This window comes from Nomascus leucogenys, chromosome 6 (assembly GCF_006542625.1).
Source record: "Nomascus leucogenys isolate Asia chromosome 6, Asia_NLE_v1, whole genome shotgun sequence".
Classification (NCBI taxonomy): Eukaryota; Metazoa; Chordata; class Mammalia; order Primates; family Hylobatidae; genus Nomascus; species Nomascus leucogenys.
This window is the reverse complement of record NC_044386.1, coordinates 103,923,433-103,944,017: the sequence shown is the minus strand read 5'-3', so window position 1 is coordinate 103,944,017 and position 20,585 is coordinate 103,923,433. Positions and strand designations below refer to the sequence as shown.

Sequence of the window (20,585 nt, the reverse complement as noted above, 5' to 3'; positions counted from 1 at the left end):
CCTCTGCTTCCTGGGTTCAATTGATTCTCCTGCCTCAGCCTCCCAAGTAGCTGGGACTACAGGTGTGCGCCACCATGCCCGGCTAATTTTTGTATTTTTAGTAGAGACGGAGTTTTGCCATGTTTGCCCAGGCTGGTCTTGAACTTCTGACCTCAAGTGATCCACCTGCCTCGGCCTCCCAAAGTGCTGGGATTACAGGCATGAGCCATCACACCCGCCTCCTTATGCATCTTCTAAAATTTGAGTAGACAGAGGTCTGGGTGTAGGATCCCAGGCTGGCATGGCACCTTTCTCATCTTACATCCTCTCTGTGTCATTCTGCCCTAGTGGGAGCTGGAGAAGAGCACCTGCCGACAGGAAGGGAAGGAGTGCACAAAAGGCTATCAGGCCTCTCTCAGCCAGCTCCAAATCCCTCACAAAATCTCATGCCACTCAATGTGGCTTCTGAGTCTCAGGGAAAGGGTGAGCCCTGAGCTATGGGATTAAAAACTAGGCTTGATGGCTGCTGGGCTTGGATTTTCCACAGGACAGTACCTAGCTTCAGCCCATGTGTCCAGGGCAGGGGGTGGACAGATAGGTTGGGCTCCACACCACAACGGGGACTGCGGGAACAGCATCGGTTTGGGCTTTCCATCTTCTTCCTGGGAGTCTGCCCCTGAATGGAGCATGCCTCCCTCTGCAGTGACCCAGGGAGTCTTTCATCCTTCCTCTTGCTTTCCAAGCCACGTTGTTGGGGTAGGATGTCAGCCAGATGGATATTGTCATTCCACCCAACACAATTAATAACAGTCCCTTAGTATTACCTACTATAAGTTCATATTCAGATTTTTCCAGTTATGTCAAAAAATGTCTTTTTACAGTTGGGATTATTTTGAGTCAGGATCTGAACATGGGGCTACACATCACATTTGTTTATGTTTCATAAATATCTCAATCTGGAACAGTACCTCTTCCCACTCCATCCTAGTAGACACCCTCTTTTCATGCCATTGACTTGTTGAAGAAACTGGGTCATGTGTTCTGAGCATTTTCTAGAACAATTCTGGGTTTAACTGATTGCTTCCTAAGTTTTCCAGAACTTTGAGTTTTACTGATTACTTCCTCATGCAAGGAATTTTTTCCTTCATATCCCATATTTTTTCCTGTAGACTGGAAGTTAGCAATAAAGACTTGATTAGATTCAGGTCAGTTTTGATGGAGGGTGGGGGTGGAGGGTGCTGCGTTCTTCCTGTTTCATAACTTAAGGAGGCACAAAGTGCCTGATTGTCTCACTTTTAATGATGCTGAATTGATGAGAGTGAATTTAGGTGATAATATTCTGATCCCTTCATTGTAAAGCTCCCCACCTTTTACCTAATTATCCATCAGTAATCACTGCTTGAGTCTAATTTTATTGAGTTTCAAAGGATATTTTTCTAATTCTATTGTTTCTTATTTATTAGCTAGAATTCTGTATAAAGTATATTTTTTGCTTCCATGAGGGCTATTTGGTTACTCTGAAATATAGTTTACGTTGGAAAATGGGATAGTTAATTTGTTTCTTTTAATTAACAGTTCTCAGAGTTGTGAGTTGATACCCTGACAATCTCAATTGGTGTTCTAAGAGTCCCTCTTCTATTTTTTAAAAATTGTGGTAAAATACATGTAATGTAAAATTTCCCATCACAATCATTTTGATGTGTACAGTTCAGTAGTGTTAATGTTAAGTATATTCACATTGTTGTGAAACCAGTCTCCAGAACTCTTCATGTTGCAAAACTGAAACCCTGTACTCATTTTAAAAAAGAAACAAACAAACAAAAAACAATTCCCATTTATCTTCCTCCCCCCAAGCCCTGGCAACCACCCTTATGTTTTCTGTCTCTAGGAGTTTGACTATTCTAGGTATCTCATACAAGTGGAATCACACAGCATTTATCTTTTTGTGACTGGCTTTTCCATTTAGCATGTCCTCAAGATTCATTTATGTTGTAGCATATGTCAGAATCTCCTTCTTTTTTGGCCGGGCATGGTGGCTCACACCTGTAAGCCCAGCACTTTGGGTGGCTGAGGCGGGTGGATCATTTGAGGTCACGAGTTCGAGACCAGCCTGGCCAACATGGTGAAACCCTGTCTCTATTTAAAAAAGAAAAAAAAAAAACCCGAAAACTAAAAAACAAAAATTAGCCAGGTGGTAGTGGTGCGTGCCTGTAATCCCAGCTACTTGGGAGGCTGAGGCAGGAGAATTGCTTGAGCCTAGGAGGTGGAGGCTGCAGTGAGCCAAGATCGTGCCACTGTGCTCTAGTCTGGGCGTCAGAGACCCCATCTCAAAAAAAAAAAAAATTCCCTTCTTTTTTTAAGGCTGAATAATATTCCATTGTGTGTATATACCACGTTTTATTTATCCTTTCATCCATTGATGGATACTTGGGTTACTTCCATGTCTTAGCTGTTGTGAATAATGTTGCTATGAACATAAGCATAAAAGTATATCTCTTTGAGACCTTGCTTTTAAGTCTTTTGGGTACACACCCAGAAGTGGCATTGCTGGATCATATGGTACTTCTGTGTTTAATTTTCTGAGATACCACTGTACTATTTTCCATAGTAGATGCACCATTTTATATTCCCACCAACAGTGCCCAAGTGTTCCAGTTTCTCCATATCCTCACCAGCACTTATTTTCTGTTCTTTCAAATAGTAGCCATCCTAGTGGGTTTGAGGTGACCTCCTCTATTAGTTTAAATGTTGTAATGGCTCATTGATTTTTATATGTTCAGTATATTTACATATTCAGTCATTCTTTTTAATGCTCATGTTATCCTATCTTTGGTCAGTGGCAGCCCCTTCGAGCTGGCTTCTTTATCCCTCTAGTCAGCTCCTCTGACCCCACATCAGTGGCCTCCTCTGTGAGTAGGACAGGTGTCCCCTTTACTAAGAAGTTAGGAAGGGCCTCTCCAGCATGCAGGCACCAGCTAAGTCTTTTAGTTTTTCCCTCTGGGCTGGCTGCTTGTCAGAGCTCTGCCCATCAGAGGTCAATGAGTCTGGTTGTAGTACTTGTACTTCCCCTGGTTTTCTCCTGGGGCTGGGAACAAAGGAGCTGCTACCTAATCTGCCCTTGTCTGTGGGTATATTTGCTTAGCTGTGGCTCAGGGAACCCCCGCCACCCATCCCACCCCCCAACCCCCACCCCCGCAACTCTCCTAACCCCCAGAGTGGGCAAACAGGGCTAGAGCAATGGAAACTGACAAGACCACTCAGTCAGTCTATATTGAGAGCCTTCTGAGTACCAAGCAGGGTGGTCTCAGATCCACTTTGGAAGTCACTGATCCACCTGACTAGAGGTGCTGAGCAGATCTCTAACAGGCCAATGTTGGGGGTAGATGGCAAGAACTGCCTCTACTGAGCTATGACAGAGACACTGGTGGGTCTAGCGGTGCAGTGGGGTCTTAGAATTCAAGATGTGCTTCGGGCCTCTGCAAAGGAAAAGCTGGTCCTCTGCTAAGCCACAGGAAAGAAACAGTCCTAGGGGCGGAACTGGTTTTTGAGAGAATAGGGTCAGGTCTGATACTGATTAATAGGGTGTCAGACAAAGCTTGCTTGGGTATCAGTATCAGCACTTGAAATGAGGTCTAGGGGTGTCAGAAGTGTCCACGAGAGTTGGAAGAGAGAGTGGTTGGGGGAAGGGGTTATTCTGATGCATGTACTAGAAAACCAGACAACCCCGATTGGAGAGCCACAGGCCTATGGCTCCTGCATGATCTGCTTTCTTGGTGTTCTTTCCTAGACCTGCCAGGTATGCCAGATGCTGCTGCCCAACCAGTGCAGTTTCTGTGCCCACCAGCGGATTCATGCACACAAGTCCCCCTACTGCTGCCCGGAGTGTGGGGTCCTCTGCCGCTCTGCCTACTTCCAGACCCATGTAAAGGAGAATTGCCTGCACTATGCCCGCAAGGTGGGCTACAGGTGGGTGCTGCCTGGCTTGCTGTCCTGGTATTGCCCAATGGCTGGTCCTTTTCCTAAGCCAGAACTCATTTCAGATAGTTTTGGTCTTAAGAGGCTTGGGTTCCAGTCTAACAGGACAAGAGCATTGGATGGTATGTGGACAGACATTTTTTATTTGGTAGCAGACAGGAACAGCAAGAGAGAGAAGAATAAGGAGTTTAAAAAACTTAAATATTTAAAAATTAGCTTTGAAGTTTTGGGGAGATTAGACATATAATACTTTGTCTATTTGGTTTTAAAATGTATGTAAGTTTAATTTGCTCACAAAGTTATGTTTGGCACATTAAATATAAAGTGCTGTTTCAATAATGAATATACCAATTACAGTACTTGGAAGTGTTTGCAGGTTTTAACAAATGGAGCTGCAAGATGTCAAACTCAAAGGGCTTTAGTATATTTCTTTTTGTTAATTTTTGTCAGTTTGTGGCAAAATGGGCAAAACCTGAGACTGGAAAAAAGGATCAGCCTCTTGGTAAAACCAAGAAAACTCTTATTTTAAGTGGAATCTCCTCCTTTGTGTCAAACATAAGCAAGAAGTCATTTTCAGGAAAAAGATCAAAGTGAGGGAAAAAACTTCCCTCTAGAGCTCATTGATCTGTAATTTATTTTCTGCTCTTTGGTATTAAATTTTTTTTTGGTTTTAGTTCATTTGACTTTTTTGTGTGTACTTATTATTGTCTTTAGCATTGTGTTAGACACTCAGGATACAAAAATAGTTAAGACACAGCCCTTGCCCTGGTAGGTTACAAACATAAGAACATAAGTAATTATAACTCAGAGTGCTAAGTCCCACAATAGAGAAATGGTCAGGAAAGCTTCCTAAAGGAGATATTAGGAGATTTTCAGGCAAAAGAAGGGGAAACCATACCTGGCAAGGGCCTGAGGAAGAATACCAGCATACACAAAAGAGGTGTCAGGAATGATGAGTATGGTTGTATAGAGGAATGTCAGGATGAATTGTGGGAGTGGGGAGAAATGAGACTAGGGGGAGTTGGCAGAGGCCAGACCATGCATGACCTTGTATTTCTTGGCAGACATTTGGACTTTATCCAATGGACAGTGAGAAGCTACAGAAATATTTGCAGCAGGGGAGTGATTTGGCTAGTATATTTTAGAAAGATCATTCTGGGAAGCGAACACATGTATTAGTGAGGGGAGAAACTGAAGACTTCTTGAAAGGCAAGTATGATGGTCCAGATGAGATGCTGAGGGCTTCACTGAAGGCATGATCGTGGGAATGGAGAGAAGGTAGATTTGAGAGGGGTTTAGGAAGAAGCATCAAGATTTGATAATAGCTTTTATATGGAATGAGGGATGAGGAGTTTGGCAGAGGCGAGGCTAGGCCGTGCAAGACCTTATATTTCTTGGCAGGCATTTGGACATTTTCCAGTGGACATTGAGGAGCTACAGAAAGATTTGCAGCAGGGTAGTAATCTGGCTAGTATGTTTTAGAAGGATCATTCTGGGAAGCTAACACATATATTAAAGTTTTGCAATGACTCCCGCATTTCTGTCTTGGGGTAAACATTTTATTTTTATATTTTTTTGAGACAGGGTCTCACTGTCACCCAGGCTGGAGGGCAGTGGTGTGATCGTGGCTCACTGCAGCCTTGACCTCCCGAGCTCAGATGATCCTCCCATCTCGGCCTCCCAGGTAGCTGGGACTACAGGCACGCACCACCATGCCTGGCTAACTTTTTGTGCTTTTTGTAGAGACAGAGTTTCACCATGTTGCCCAGGCTGGTCGCAAAACTCCTGGGCTCAAGCGATCCTCCCACCTCAACTCCCCAAAGTGTTGGGATTACAGGCGTGAGGCACCATGCCTGGCTGTTATAAACATTCAAAAATGTAGACTGATTTCTTTTTCATTTTATGGAGGATGGAGTATCTAAAGTACATTAAAAACAAGACAAACCTAAGACAGGATTATACAAAGCACTTACCACCAAGTTGCTGAAGAGCATTGCTTGGCAGCATCCCAGGCTACATTTTAAACCAAACATCTAAATATGTTTTTACAGTATCCTGTAACACTTAAAAATACCTTTCTAGCCTTGATTTAAGTGTATGCTGCTTGTTCTAAGATCAAATCCAATCCAATAGTAATACAATCAACACTTAAATATTATCTTTGAATCTTGAATCCAATAAAATTTTTTTTTTTTTTTAAAGATGGAGTCTTGCTCTGTCACCCAGGCTGGAGTGCAGTGGCAGCATCTTGGCTTACTGCAATCTCCACCTCTCGGGTTCAAGCAATTCTCCTGCCTCAGCCTCCTGAGTAGCTGGGATTATAGGCATGCGCCACCACGCTTGGCTAATTTTTCTGTTTTTAGTAGAGATGGGGTTTCACCATGATGGCCAGGCTGGTCTCAAACTCCTGACCTCAGGTGATCCAACTGGCTTGGCCTCCCAAAGTGCTGGGACTACGGGCGTGAGCCACCGCACCTGGCCCAAGAAATGTTTAATTGTACAGATGGATTAATACTTTTCGTTTTTAATTACATATTTTCTTATGTACAAGTAAAAAGAAATGTCTCAAAAGCAATCAGTTTATCAAACCTTTTTGTAAGGAATGCTAGACCAAACGAATTGTGACTCAAGGAAAGGGATTACTGAAGATAGTGATATTAAAATTTTCAGTGATCTGTGGTTGAAGTCAGAAGACATACACAACACTACAATGTTCATAACAGAGTTGTGCAATCACTACAAACAATTTTAGAGCATTTTTACTGTCCAAGAAGAAACCTCATATCCACCACTTCTTTCATCCCCCTAGCCCTAGGCAATCACTAATTTACTTTCTGTCTCATAGCTCTTCTGGACATATCATGTAAGTGGAATTATGTAATATTATTAGCATATTTGCAAGGTTCATCCATGTTGTAGCATATATCAGTATTTCCTTCCTTATTATGGCTGAATGAGATTCCATTGTGGGGATATACCGTGTTTTGTTTATCCATTTGTCAGCTGATGGACCTTTGGGTTGGTTCCACCTTTTGGCTTCATGAATAATGAATAATATGAATAATGCTGCTGAAGAACATTCATGTACAAGTTATCATGTGGACATGTTTTCAGTTGCTTTGGATACCTAGGAGTAGAATAGCTGGGTCAAACAGTAACTCTATAGGGAGGGGAACATCACACACTGGGGCCTGTCAGGGGATGGGGGGCTAGGGGAGGGATAGCATTAGGAGAAATACCTAATGTAGAAGATGGGTAGATGGGTGTAGCAAACCACCATGGTATGTGTATACCTATGTAACAAACCTGCACATTCTGCACATGTATCCCCGAACTTAAAATATAATTTTAAAAGAGGAAAAAAGTAGTAACTCTGATTAACTTTTTGAGAAACTGTCAGACTATTTTCCAAAGTGACTGCACCATTTTTACATCCCCACCAGCAGTGTATGAAGGTTTTGATTTCTGTACACCCTTGCCAGCACTTGTTATTGTCTTTTTGATTGTAACCATCCTTATGGGTGTGAAATGGTATCTCGTTTCCCTGATGGTTAGCGGTGTTGATCATGTGTTTACTGGACTCCATCTTTTTTTTTTTTTTTTGAGACAGTCTCACTCTGTTGACCAGGCTGGAGTGCAGTGGCGCTATCTCAGCTCACTGCAACCTCTGCCACCCCAGGTTCAAGCACTTCTCCTGCCTCAGCCTCCTGAGTAGCTGGGATTACAGGCGCCCACCACCATGCCCGGCTAATTTTTGTATTTTTAGTAGAGACGGGGTTTTACCATTTTGGCCAGGCTGGTCTTGAACTCCTGACCTCAGGTGGTCCACCAACCTTGGCCTCCCAAAGTGCTGAGATTACAGGCGTGAGCCACTGCTCCCGGCCTGGACTCCATCCTCTTTGGAGAAATGTCTATTCCGATCATTTGCCCACTTCTGAATTGGGTTATTTGACATCTTATAATTGAGTTGTAAGAGTTTTTTATATCTTCTGAATACAGGTTCCTTGTCAGATTTGCAAATATTTTCTCCCATTCTGTGGATGTTAATTTTTTTAGTAAATTCTCAAGATACCTATGTTCTATTTTATTGAACTCTACTACAGAGTTTTACAATACTATTTTATGTTTTGTATTATTTTTGCTTTTACTTGATGATAATGTAAAAAGCCTATATATATGGTTATTTATATAATATATAAATATATATAATTTATATGTGTTTTATGTAAAATATGCATACACATATATTTCAGAATTTCATAAATTATTCTGTTCTTTGTTAATAATTTGGAGAGTGGCTAATGATGTCATAAGGAAGCAAGTTTAGACTGTTTTAATGTTATTTTCTTATTTGTGATTATTAACAAAGTTAAATACTTTATGTTGTTTACTATCTTTTCTAAAACTACATATTTCACAACATATGATTCCATAATTGTCTATCTTCTCTTAAAAAACTGTGGTCAAGTGCGGTGTCATGTGGTTGGCACTCTTTTCTGCACACTTTCTCATCAGCTTGTAAACCCCGTTGGATTCAGTCCTTCGTTGAGGGTACTTTGCATGTGTTCTTACTTTCAATGAGGTTTCTCAAAGAAATGTTTACCAGATACATAGAAGGAATTTTCAGTAGCATTCGAAAAGAATATATTTCTACTGTTTCTGCAGGAGTTTGGTCAAACGGCACAAATAAAGCCACTTAAGAGATTCTATATGCATATCAGGTGTACTTGGCCACTTTGGATGAATGTGGAATTATGTGCTTTTTTCTCCTCATAATACTTTGTAGTGTGGAAATACTTCTATGTGCTAGAAGTTGGTTTCACTCTTCTGTTTGGCAGGAGAGAAAGGAAAATTAAGTAAGTAGCTTGTATAGAAACCCTAATTTAAAGCATATACAAATTTAGTAATGATGCTCTGTGGAGTTCATCACAAAAAGCTTTCTGGTTCCGTGGGCTGCTCTTCGTTGCTAATTACATTTTCGAAGGTGATTCTCTACCCCTCCCTTCCAATACACAGAAGAAAAAAGATTGTTCAGGATTCTGTGGGGATTTATGTGGACTATGAAAATGTATCACGCCTGTAACCCTAGCAATTTGGGAGGCCGAGATCAGTGGATCACCTGAGGTCAGGAGTTCAAGACCAGCCTGGCCAACATGGTGAAACCCCGTCTCTACTAAAAATACAAAAGTAAGCCGGGTGTGGTTGCAGGCACCTGTAATCCCAGCTACTTGGGAGGCTGAGACAGTAGAATCGCTGGAACCCAGGAGGTGGAAGTTGCAGTGAGCCGAGATTACACCACTGCACTCCAATCTGGGTGACAAAGCAAGACTCTGTCTCAAAAAAAAAAAGATAGATAGATAGATAGATAGTAAAATGAAGGGTAACATTCAGGAGTCAAAGAATTCTTAAATGAAGGCATGCCTTTTATTTTAGCAAAGCAACTGCCTCTCTTTAGTGCCTACGGGGATGTCAATATTATGAAGGCAGACAGTATTGCAACAAAAGGAAGATAAAAAGGAAGAGCAGAGAGGGAAAAGATGTTTCATCACGTCGGGGAGACCTGTGTGTGTTCATGGGCAGGAGGAAAGACTGAACACAGGAGAGGGACTAGTAATCTTATGGATGCAGGTTGGCATGGAGGAAGGTCATATTATTCTCTGATATCGATAAAAGGAAAGGCAGTATTTATAGAGAGATATTGTGAAGTTGAAGCAAGTTCCATACGGCCTCAATTTCGGAAAAATGGTTTAAGACAATTGTTTATCTTATTTATGCATTATAAAAAAAATACCCACCAAACAAACTCAGAAAATACAAACTGGTAGGGAGAAAAAGAAATGAAAAGTTATCCCCATAGTTCCACCAAGAAGGCATCACAGCACTTTTGAGCTGTGTGGTCCAGTAGAGTATAGTATAGTACCAGCCATTTGTGGCTGCCAGGTGCTTGAAATCTGGCCAGTGCAACTAAGGAACTGAATTTTTATTTTTTTTTGTTGTTAATTTAAATAGCCACATGGCCACATGAACAGTGGAGCTTCCCCCGCTCCTCCCCAGGAGACAGGTTCTCGCTCTGTCACCCAGGCTGGAATGCAATGGCACAGTCTTGGCTCACTGCAACCTCTGCCTCCCGGGTTCAAGCAATTTTCCTGCCTCAGCCACCTGAGTAGCTGGGATTACAGGCACGTGCCACCATGCCCAGCTAATTTTTGTATTTTTAGTAGAAACAGGGTTTTGCCATGTCGGCCATGTCTCATCTTGAACTCCTGGCCTCGTGTGATCCGCCCTCCTCGGCCTCCCCAAGTGCTAGGATTACAGGCGTGACCTACTGTGCCCGCCCCAGTGGAACTATTGACCATTCTTTCATCACAGCAAGTTCCACTGGACAGCACTATAGAGTATTTCTTCCTGGGCTTTAAGGGTTGTTTTAATGTAGTTGTTGTTTTGGTGACCATAGCATTGCCTGACTGTATGTTTTGTTAAGTGGCCATCCCTGCTTACTCGTACCAGCCTGTGGGAAGGCATGGGCTTTGTGCAGTCTCCTTCGGAAATTCTTGGACTTCTGCAGTTGTCTCACACTTAAATACTGTTTATGCCATTATTGAACCATTTTCTTCCCTCTTCACTTCCACCAACTTCTCTCAGGTAGGCTCAGGTTTTTGGTTTGCAGAATATCCTCTGGCCAGTGTAGGGAAGGTTGGGGTTTCTCCTTTCTGTACAAGGCGTGGCCTTGGGCTTGGGGGCCACTGTGTGGCCACATTGTGCTAGACTGTAGCAAGCAGACCCTCAGATGTATTTGTCGAGGGTGGAAGTCCAAGTGATTGAGGGAGGGAGAAGGTGCCTGGATAGTTCTGTTCCTCTTCTCCATCCCTCCTCTTGCAGCACCACTTGTGGGTCCAGTACTGCCTCTACTCCACCCACACCCACACTACCCCACTTCTGTCTAGGTGCATCCACTGTGGTGTCGTCCACCTGACCTTGGCCTTGCTGAAAAGCCACATCCAGGAGCGACACTGCCAGGTTTTCCACAAATGTGCATTCTGCCCCATGGCCTTCAAGACTGCCAGCAGCACTGCAGACCACAGTGCCACCCAGCACCCCACCCAGCCCCACAGACCCTCCCAGTGAGTGCAGCTCCAGGGCCAGCAGGCCCTGTGGGGCAGAGAGGAGTAGCCTGGGTGCTGTAGGGGGTGGCATAGGGAGGGGTGAGGGAGCTGGGGTTAGTGGCAGAGGTGCCTGGGGTCGTACTAAGGATGTCCTGAGGCAGGGGAGCATCCACATTGGCTCAGGGTAGTGCTTTCCCAAACTTGACGCTGGTTCAGAGAGAGCAGAGATGGGTGGAGGGGCTGCGTGGTGCCATGGCCACCTCACCCCCTGGGGCTTGTCTCATCAGGCTCATTTATAAGTGCTCCTGTGAAATGGTCTTCAACAAGAAGAGGCACATTCAGCAGCATTTTTACCAGAATGTCAGCAAGACGCAGGTGGGCGTCTTCAAGTGCCCTGAGTGCCCACTCTTGTTCGTGCAGAAGCCAGAGTTGATGCAACATGTCAAGGTGGGATGCCTTGCGGGAAGAGGCTGGGGAGGAGGGCACATGCCTCAGGCTGGGGGTCTGACTCTGTGCATCTTTCCCCTTGCCCAGTCAGTAATCGCTCTCCCCATCCCCAGAGCACCCACGGTGTTCCCCGAAATGTGGACGAGCTGTCAAGCCTCCAGTCTTCAGCGGACACATCCTCAAGCCGCCCTGGCTCTCGAGTTCCCACTGAGCCCCCAGCCACTAGTGTGGCTGCTCGGAGCAGCTCCCTGCCTTCTGGCCGCTGGGGTAGGCCTGAAGCCCACCGCAGGGTGGAAGCCAGGCCGCGGCTGAGGAACACTGGCTGGACCTGCCAGGAGTGCCAGGAGTGGGTTCCAGATCGGGAGAGCTACGTGTCCCACATGAAAAAGAGCCACGGTCGGGTAAGTGCAGCCACACAATCATAATGCAGAGCCCAGTCCTCTGGACTTCTTTCTGTGAAGCCAGAACCCCTAGGGTTCCTGGTGCTTTGGGCAGGGTGGGTACCACAGATCTTGAGGTCTTTGGGAGTATCCTCCTTTCTGCCCATGGCATCTGAGAAGAAAAATGCACCCAAAACTATCTTACAGTTCTGATGCTTTGTGTGTTGCCACCTCCTTCCTTAGACATTGAAGCGGTACCCGTGCCGGCAGTGTGAACAGTCCTTCCACACCCCCAACAGCCTGCGTAAACACATCCGCAACAACCACGACACAGTAAAGAAGGTCTACACCTGCGGGTGAGTCCCTGGGGCTAGTAGTGAGGAGGCCTGAGGTTCAAAAGACTCTGTCCATGGCACACTGGGGCTTTTCTCTGCTGCAAGATCAGGTGTCTAAGACAAGAGATGAGTGATTTCCAACTGGAAGAAATTGCAGCTAAGTCAGAAATCAGGGGCAGGTCAAAAACCAGCTTCCAGAAACTGGTAGCTCCTGAGCCCTCCCCCATCACGCTCTAGCCCAGGACTGCACAGCCCATCAGTCACGAAGCACCCTGAGGTTTAAGAGGAGGGGTGGTGATGTGACCATGCACCCCTGGGGCCCAGAGGCTTCTACACCATCTGCCTATGCCTTGAGATGTACCCAGGCTCTTTCACTATGACTACTAGCCTAGCACTTGGGTCTCTGGGCGGTGACATGAGGTGGTGTTCAGTGAGATTGTGGCTGAGCGCCAGGTGTCAAGAGTGCAAGTATTCTGACGTGCTATTGTCTGCCACCTTGGCCGGCCTGCTAGCTGGATCTCTCTGGGGGTCCCAGCACCAGCCAGCCCAGGAGGCTGCTCCAGACTCCCTCCCTCCTGGCCTTGGTGTGAATAGCACTGAGGGAGCCTGCGGCCCAGGCATTTACCTGACCTCTCGGCTGTGCTTCTGCAGGTACTGCACAGAGGACAGCCCCAGCTTTCCTCGGCCCTCCCTCCTGGAGAGCCACATCAGCCTTATGCATGGCATCAGAAACCCTGATTTGAGCCAGACGTCCAAAGTCAAACCTCCGGGTGGACATTCCCCTCAGGTGAGTGTGGGCTCCCTGCCCATTGGAGCTGGCTGCTCAGTGAGGCTTGGAGCTGGAAGGGCATTAGGAAGGCTACTGTTGTGGCCGTGGAACAACCAGAGTGACAGCTTCCCTCAATGTGGGTCACTCTCTAGTCCTGTGTGACCCTCCTGGCACTGGACCCAAGTAGGGGATAAGGACAAAGACCCATAGGTGGCCTGTCAGCCTTTTGTTACTGTTGGTTCCCTGTCACCATGGCCCCCTCTGTAGGGATGTGCTGTGCTCTGTGGACACTGGTGCATTTTCACACATACCGTTCTTTCTGCCTCACAGCAGTCCTGAGGCGGGAGCACACAGGACTACCTTGTCAGATGAGGATAATGATGTTTGACCAACTCACCCCCCAACCTTCTCACTAGTTATAGGAAGAGCCAGGCCTAGAACCTGCTATCCTGGCCCCTTGCCCTATGACCTCATCCCTGTTCCATGCCCTATTCTGATTTCTGGTGAACTTCTGGAGCAGCCTGGTTTTTCCTCCTCACTGTAGCCTCTCTCCATACCATGGTAGGGGGTGCTGTTCCACAGAAGGGTCAGGTGTGCCTGGGAAGTCCTAAGAGCTGTCTGGAGTTTCAAGGCATTCTTAAAACTTTCTTGCCTAATCAGATGGTGTCAGTGGTTGGCAAAGGCCCTTTCATATATAGTAGCTGGCGGTATTGATTGATGTTTTTGGCAACACCTGTCCAGTTGTAAAATGTACATCTTCCCTTCCCCCAAAATGCACATACCCTTTGATCCAGCAATTCTGCTTCTAGGATTTGTCTATTAGAGAGATCTTTTGCCTTGGGCATGAAGAAGTCTGCTAAAGGATGTTTGCTGCAGCACTGTGTGCAGTAACAAAGATGGAACTCAGCTAAATGTCTGCCACTGGGGACTTCTCATCCCCACAGTAGGTTAGTGTGCTGCCTTTAGAAGAATGAAGCCTCTGTATGTTCTCCCATGGAGACACGCTCCAATGTATGTTGTTAAGTAAAACAAAAACAAAAACAAAAAAAAACAGGGTGAAGAAAAGCATGCATATACTGGGTGCGGTGGCTCACGCCTGTAATCCCATCACTTTGGGAGGCCAAGGTGGAAGGATCACTTGAGCTTAGGAGTTTGAGACCAGCCTGGGCAACATAGGGAGACTCTGTCTCTACAATAAATAAGTAAATAAATTAGCTGGGTGTGGTAGTGTGCACCTATAGTTCCATCTGTTCAGGAGGCTGAGGTGGGAGGATCGCTTAAGCTCTGAGGTCAAGACTGCAGTGAGCTGTGATCATGCCACTGCACTCCAGCCTGGGTAACAAAATGAGACCCTGTCTCAAAAATGAAATGAAATAAAATAAAAAATTAGCCAGGTTTGGTGACATTCACTTGTAGTCCCAGCTACTCTTGAGGTTGAGGTGGGAGGATCGCTTAAGCCCAGTAGGTCAGGGGTGCAGTGAGCTGTGATTGTGCCTCTGCACTCCAGCCTGGGCAACAGAGTGAGACCCTGTCTCAAAAATAAAAAGAAAAGTATGCATGGCATGCCATCATTTTATAAAAGACGATAGTTTTGTTTTTGTATATGCATAGGATAATCCTCTTGGAGGAGCCACAAACCCAGGTAATATGTTCTTTGGAGAGCAGGCCTGGGGAGTGGGGTAGTCTCTATACCCTTCCCATGCCTTTGGAGTATTGTGACACATGCATATGTTACATTACAAAACAAACAAAGAATTGAAACAAACCAAGCGTAAACCAGCGTTCAGGGCTGGGGTGACTCTGGTCTGGGTGGTGCTTTCTGTGAGTCCTTGGGCTTGTGGTCATGTCTAGGGGCTCATGTCCAGGGCTTGGCCTGGACATTGCTCATGCTGTCTCTCCTTTTAGGTGAACCATCTGAAAAGACCAGTCAGTGGAGTGGGGGACGCTCCAGGCACCAGCAATGGCGCAACTGTCTCTTCCACCAAAAGGCACAAGTCCCTTTTTCAGTGCGCGAAATGTAGTTTTGCCACAGACTCGGGGCTCGAGTTTCAGAGCCACATACCTCAGCACCAGGTGGACAGCTCCACAGCCCAATGTCTCCTCTGTGGTTTGTGCTACACCTCTGCCAGCTCCCTCAGCCGCCACCTCTTCATTGTCCACAAGGTGAGAGACCAGGAGGAGGAGGAGGAAGAGGAGGCGGCGGCAGCGGAGATAGCAGTGGAGGTGGTAGAGCCAGAGGAGGGCTCCGGGGAGGAGGTGCCCATGGAGACTAGAGAGAATGGACTGGAAGAATGTGCTGGTGAGCCTTTGTCGGCTGACCCAGAGGCGAGGAGATTGCTGGGCCCGGCCCCTGAGGACGATGGTGGCCACAATGATCACAGTCAACCACAGGCCTCTCAGGACCAGGACAGCCACGCACTATCCCCTCAGGTGTGACCGGAGACTTTGCAGTGTGCATGGTCAGGGGTGGTGCCGAAGCGTCTTCCACCTGCCGTGCGGACCGTGGAAAATAAAAGGCTCTGCCCCCGGTGTGAGTGTGGCCGGTTGTACCCTGGAGTAGTGTCTGCCCTGAGCTGCCAGTCCTGGGTATCCCCCAGCCCCAGGAAATGTGGGGTCGGCCAGGACCCTTACAGCTCTGAATTTGCTTCTGTTATTTATGCTTTTTGCTGCTTCTTGATACCCCATCTCTTGTCTGTGTCCTTCCAACCCCAGGCTGCTTATGTGGCCCAACCGCAATGCTGTCAACTAGGCTTGAACCCCACAGCAGCTGTGCTCTTCTGGGAGGTTCCTGCTTGCTGCCTTCAGCCCAGGGCGCTCCCCAGAGCTCTATTTTCCTGCAGACACCAGCTCTCCTTCCTGCCTTTAGATCCTGAGAAGGAGGGAAATGAGGGCTGCTGACATAGTCCCTCTGGAAGGGCTCTGCCTAGTCTGGTTTGGCGAGGGCCCTTGATCACCTTGCCCCTCCTCCCTATCTTCTCTGATTCTTTTCCCTCAAAATAATCCTGAGAACTAATTGTCACACTGGCTTATCATGTCTCTGTGGGTGGGGTGGGAGAAACCTCTGCTGCACACCTCTGTTTGGAACCTGGGCAGAGCAGGAGGTAAGGCAAAGGTAGGCAGGCACCAAGAACCAGACCCCTTGAGAAGGCGCTGTGGGTGGGTCTTTGTTCTGCTGTTCTGCCTTTCCTGACAGGTGGGGTTGGGGCACACAGACATTGGAATATTTGTACTGCTCTTGTGCCATTTGAGAGGCTGCTGCCCCAGGCAGGCCAGCCCCTACTCCTCTTGGCTACACTCATGTTGCTCAGACTATATTTCAAATAAAAAATCTTCTCACCATGCAGGTAGGCTCTTGTATTCCTCTCCAAGTGAGTCTGGCCCCACCCTGTTCCACCCAAGGGTCTTTCCGAGACTTCCCCTGTTTGTCCCATCTCTGAGGGAGGACAACACTTCCTACTGTCTAAGGAAGGCCTTCTCTAGATTCTGGAGCTTGTGGTTAGGAAACCAGGAGCCCTGTACTACTTAGTTCTCTAGAGACCTTCTGAAGGGGTGAGGGGTGGGGCTCCACAATGGTCAAGTCACCTCCAAGATCTCCTCCAGGCTACTGACATTGGCTTTAGGGCCTATTGAAATTTTCTGGGCACCTTCATCTTTCCTTCAGATGATTTTCAACATAAGAGAACCCCTTACTGGTAAAAAGGGAAAAGGGGATGGAGAAGAGGAATTTTATAATTTTCTTATAGCATTCAAGAGGTTTCTTATTTCTTACAGCATTGCTACTGCCACAGAGAACTCAAATGTGGCAGAACTGGGATTAGACTTGGGAGACTGGCTGTCTTTTCACTGATGGTGGAGTCAGGGCCCATGAGGAGCAGGCTGTGTGGAGGTGTCCTCTGACCTCTAACCCAGGTGGCATGGGGCTGTGCCCAGCAGGAACTAGTAGAGTAAAGGGAAGAGGGTGCTGGCTGGGTGCTTAGAGGTCATCTTTCAAGGAGGCATTAAATATTAATTATAAATTATTAAGTCAGATAAATATGCCTGACCTTTCCACAATTGAAAAAATACATTTTTTTCCTCTATCAAATGCCAAGTTTTTAGTGGAAATGCTAATGGCAGTGGGAAAGGTTGCCTCACTTTCAGAGAGACTCTTACTGTCTGCACCCTTTTTATAATTGCTCTTCCTGGCAAGGCTGCCACCTCCCTCCCTCCCCAACTGGCAGTGGGGCAACCCAGGCCTGTTTCCAGCTACCTGCAAAGCCAGACCTAGCCCTGCCGTAGCTGTTGTCCCATGCCTAATTCTAGGTACAGGAAGCCATCCCTGTACCCTGGGTCCATTCACAGGAGCAGGTTCCAGAGGAGGCTGATAGAAGGGTTTGAAATGACTGGCTGGATCCCTTCCTGCTCTGACACAGTGGTAGCTGGAGAGCAGGCAGAGATGGTAGAATTGCAGGTTTGACCACCTGTCCTGACCCCAGATATACATCTCCTTCCTGGGAAGAACGTGAGTTGGAAAAATGCTGAGCCAGTCCCTGGAAAACCTGGGTCCTGGCCTAGATTCTGTCCTTAGCCAGCTCTTAACAAATCCCTTAACCTCACTGTCTCCTCTCCTTCACGATAGAGTTAGTAATTCCCATCCAACTGGCTTCACAGGCTTTTGTGAGCTTATGAATGTGAAAGTCTTCTCTAGTTTATAAAACACTATATGAATGTGGGGAAATCTTTACTTGACCTTAGGGCATGGAGGGTGGAGCACATTTTGTCTGCCGTTCGGACTTGGATGCTGATTAGCAGTTATGAAGTGGCCCAGACACCTAGCCATTCTTTAGTAAGAGTGAAGATAGCATTTTAAGCCCTGCTTGTGTGCCCAGCATCTTGCTGAACACTTTCTGGTGATTCTCTCCTTTAATCCTCACAAAGATCTCACAGTTGTCTTCCATTTTATGGAGAAGAAAGCCGAGGCTCAGAGAGGTTAAATGATGTGCAGAGGCCACCTGTAGTGATGGTGCTGAGTCAAGCTTGTCAACCACTGTGCTCCTTAGTGACCAAGGCTGCTTTGACAGGCTGCCAGCTTGTCAGTGGTTTGCAGCCCCCCAGACATTTGCTTTCCTACTTCCCATGCAGTTGGGGTGCCCTGCCAAGTGCCAGGTTCTCTTTGGAGTCCATCTGTGCCTTGTCACCCCAAGGAGGGCCTCGAGCATCACGCCGTGACATTTCGAAACACACGTGGTATCTCTACAACCTTTCATTCTCATTGGGATTTACCTTGCCATTTGAACACCATCATTTTTTGAGGACTGTCTAGAAAAGGTTGCCTAACCCTCACAGGGAACACATAGTTCCCTCAGAGTCCAATATCTTCTGGTCTTTTCTTTTTCAAGATTTTTTTAAATGGTTGTGCTATCATTTGTCATCATCAGAAAACGCTTGCTGTAACAAGCGTTTATCTGCACATTATGCTGCAGTGAATGCTCTACTGATCAAGTTAAACAGATAAGATCCCTTCCCTTGTAGAAACTACAACTTAATACACTCTAAGACTTGACAAATTACTTAGTATTTATTTTCCAACTGCTTTATCTCTGTAAAATGATATGCTGAATTATTATAAGCTAATTGTTGTAGAAAGAACTTTCCCCTTAACTTATGTAAACAGTCTGGTTTTAAAAAATTTAATAATTGTGGCCCAGTAAGCTCAACACTTTGCCTTCCCCAAGACTGAGGAACCTCTGTCCTGTTCACCACTATATATTCAGCACCTGGCAGTTTCTTTTATTTTTTGTTGGTTTGTTTGTTTTGAAAAATTAATACATATACATGGTAAGACATTCCACAATACAAAAGGGTATACAATAAATGGTAAGCTTCCCCATGGAGGTCAGCCTCTAGTCCCCTCTCCAGAGTTAATCACTGTTATGTATATGTTGTGTATCCTTTCAGAGCAATTCTATGCATTTACAAGTTTATAAATATGTATATTTATATATCTATTTTTAATACAAATAGTAGAATTCTATACACAGTGTTCTGAAGCTTGCTTTCTTATATAGTATTTTGGAGATTATTCCAAATTCATACATTGGGTCAGAGTAATTCTTTAAAAGTTTCTTGCATATAACAGTGATTCAAAAAGTATATGGATGAATGAGTGAATGCTGCATGAATGAATGAATCTGATTCAGTTGGAAGCTACAGCTGTTCTCTCGGGGTCTGATCTGATCAAGACAGCATCTTCTAGATTCTAGAATGTGTCCTCCTGACTAAGGGGTTCAGGATACTGTTCACCTTCTCCAACAGATGCCACCGGAGGCTTAGGAACTGGGCACAGGAAGCCCTGGGCCCCTGGAGGAAAAAGTTGAGACTAGGACGCAGGTCCCAAGTATGGGATTTTTTCGGGTTCCTACTTAAAATGCTTTTTTCTTTATTGGAAAATGATGTAACATTTTAGAGAAAATTAAAAAGCACACATATTTATAATCTCTTCCTCCTACCATTGTAGTTGTTTTCATTTTTGCACTTCCCAATCCTTGTTCAGCACATTCATAATTGAATTTATGGTATAATTATGATAGTAGCAGTGGCTAATATTGAACATTTCTATATGGCAGACATTATTCTCACATTCATTTTTATTTAGCTTCACAACACTCCTGTAAGATACATACTACTACTATTCTTTTGGAGACAACAAAATTGAGGTTCAGAGTAGTTGAATGACTTCCTTAAGGCCATGGAGCTAATAAGGGGCACAGCTGTAATTCACACTCAGGGGTGACTAACACTATACTGTCTCTGATTTTGTACTCTACTTTTCTCCACTTAATGCGGAAAATGTGCGGTACATGTTTCTACATAGCCTTTAAATAATGGTTTTCCTTTTTTTTTTTTTTTTTTTTTTGAGACGGAGTCTCTCTGTGTCACCCAGGCTGGAGTGCAGTGGCGTGATCTCGGCTCACTGCAAGCTCCACCTCCCAGGTGCACGCCATTCTCCTGCCTCAACCTCCTGAGTAGCTGGGACTACAGGTGCCTGCCACCACGCTCAGCTAATTTTTTTGTGTGTGTATTTTTAGTAGAGACGGGGTTTCACCGTGTTAGCCAGGATGGTCTCAATCTCCTGACCTTGTGATCTGCCCGCCTGGGCCTCCCAAAGTGCTGGGATTACAGGCGTGAGCCACTGTGCCCAGCCTAAATCATCATTTTCAATAATTGTAATCACGTTCATCACGCCAAATCAATATAATTGACCATTTCCTGTTTAACATGTAAATTCCCTACTTCATCAGTGCAATGAAGAGTCCTGAGCATACAGCTTCTTGCTTCTGCAGAATTATTTCCTTGGGAGTTTAGCCCTATTTTTTTCTTGAGTAAACTGGCGAGTGATAGAATGGAGAAGATCATTGTCATAATAGTAATCAGACGCCCTAGGGTGCAGTCTCATTTCTGTAAGTGACAGTCATTTGGTCTTTCCTGGCCTTAGTTCTCTTGTCTATCAAATGAAGGGGTTGGTTTGTATCTCTGGGGATCTTGATTTTTATCTTCTCATTCTGTATACGTTCATGTCAAAATAGACCCTCCCAAAGGCAAGAACTTGTATTTCCTC

The 20,585-nt window shown here is 45.6% G+C and overlaps 1 protein-coding gene across 3 annotated transcripts in view; it reads left to right on the top strand.

Annotated features, from left to right (window-relative positions):
* ZNF592 (zinc finger protein 592) overlaps positions 1–19,003 on the top strand; it is a 57,007-nt gene extending 38,004 nt beyond the window's left edge. For all 3 annotated transcript variants that reach the window (XM_030814951.1, XM_030814949.1, XM_030814950.1), the window contains 7 exons: positions 3,767–3,945; positions 10,899–11,075; positions 11,345–11,504; positions 11,618–11,905; positions 12,128–12,240; positions 12,871–13,006; positions 14,894–19,003. In XM_030814951.1, coding sequence (XP_030670811.1) covers positions 3,767–3,945; positions 10,899–11,075; positions 11,345–11,504; positions 11,618–11,905; positions 12,128–12,240; positions 12,871–13,006; positions 14,894–15,424 — 1,584 coding nt within the window. In that variant the 3' untranslated portion in view covers positions 15,425–19,003. The remainder of the gene's footprint in view (positions 1–3,766; positions 3,946–10,898; positions 11,076–11,344; positions 11,505–11,617; positions 11,906–12,127; positions 12,241–12,870; positions 13,007–14,893) is intronic.
* Positions 19,004–20,585: the final 1,582 nt, after the last annotated feature.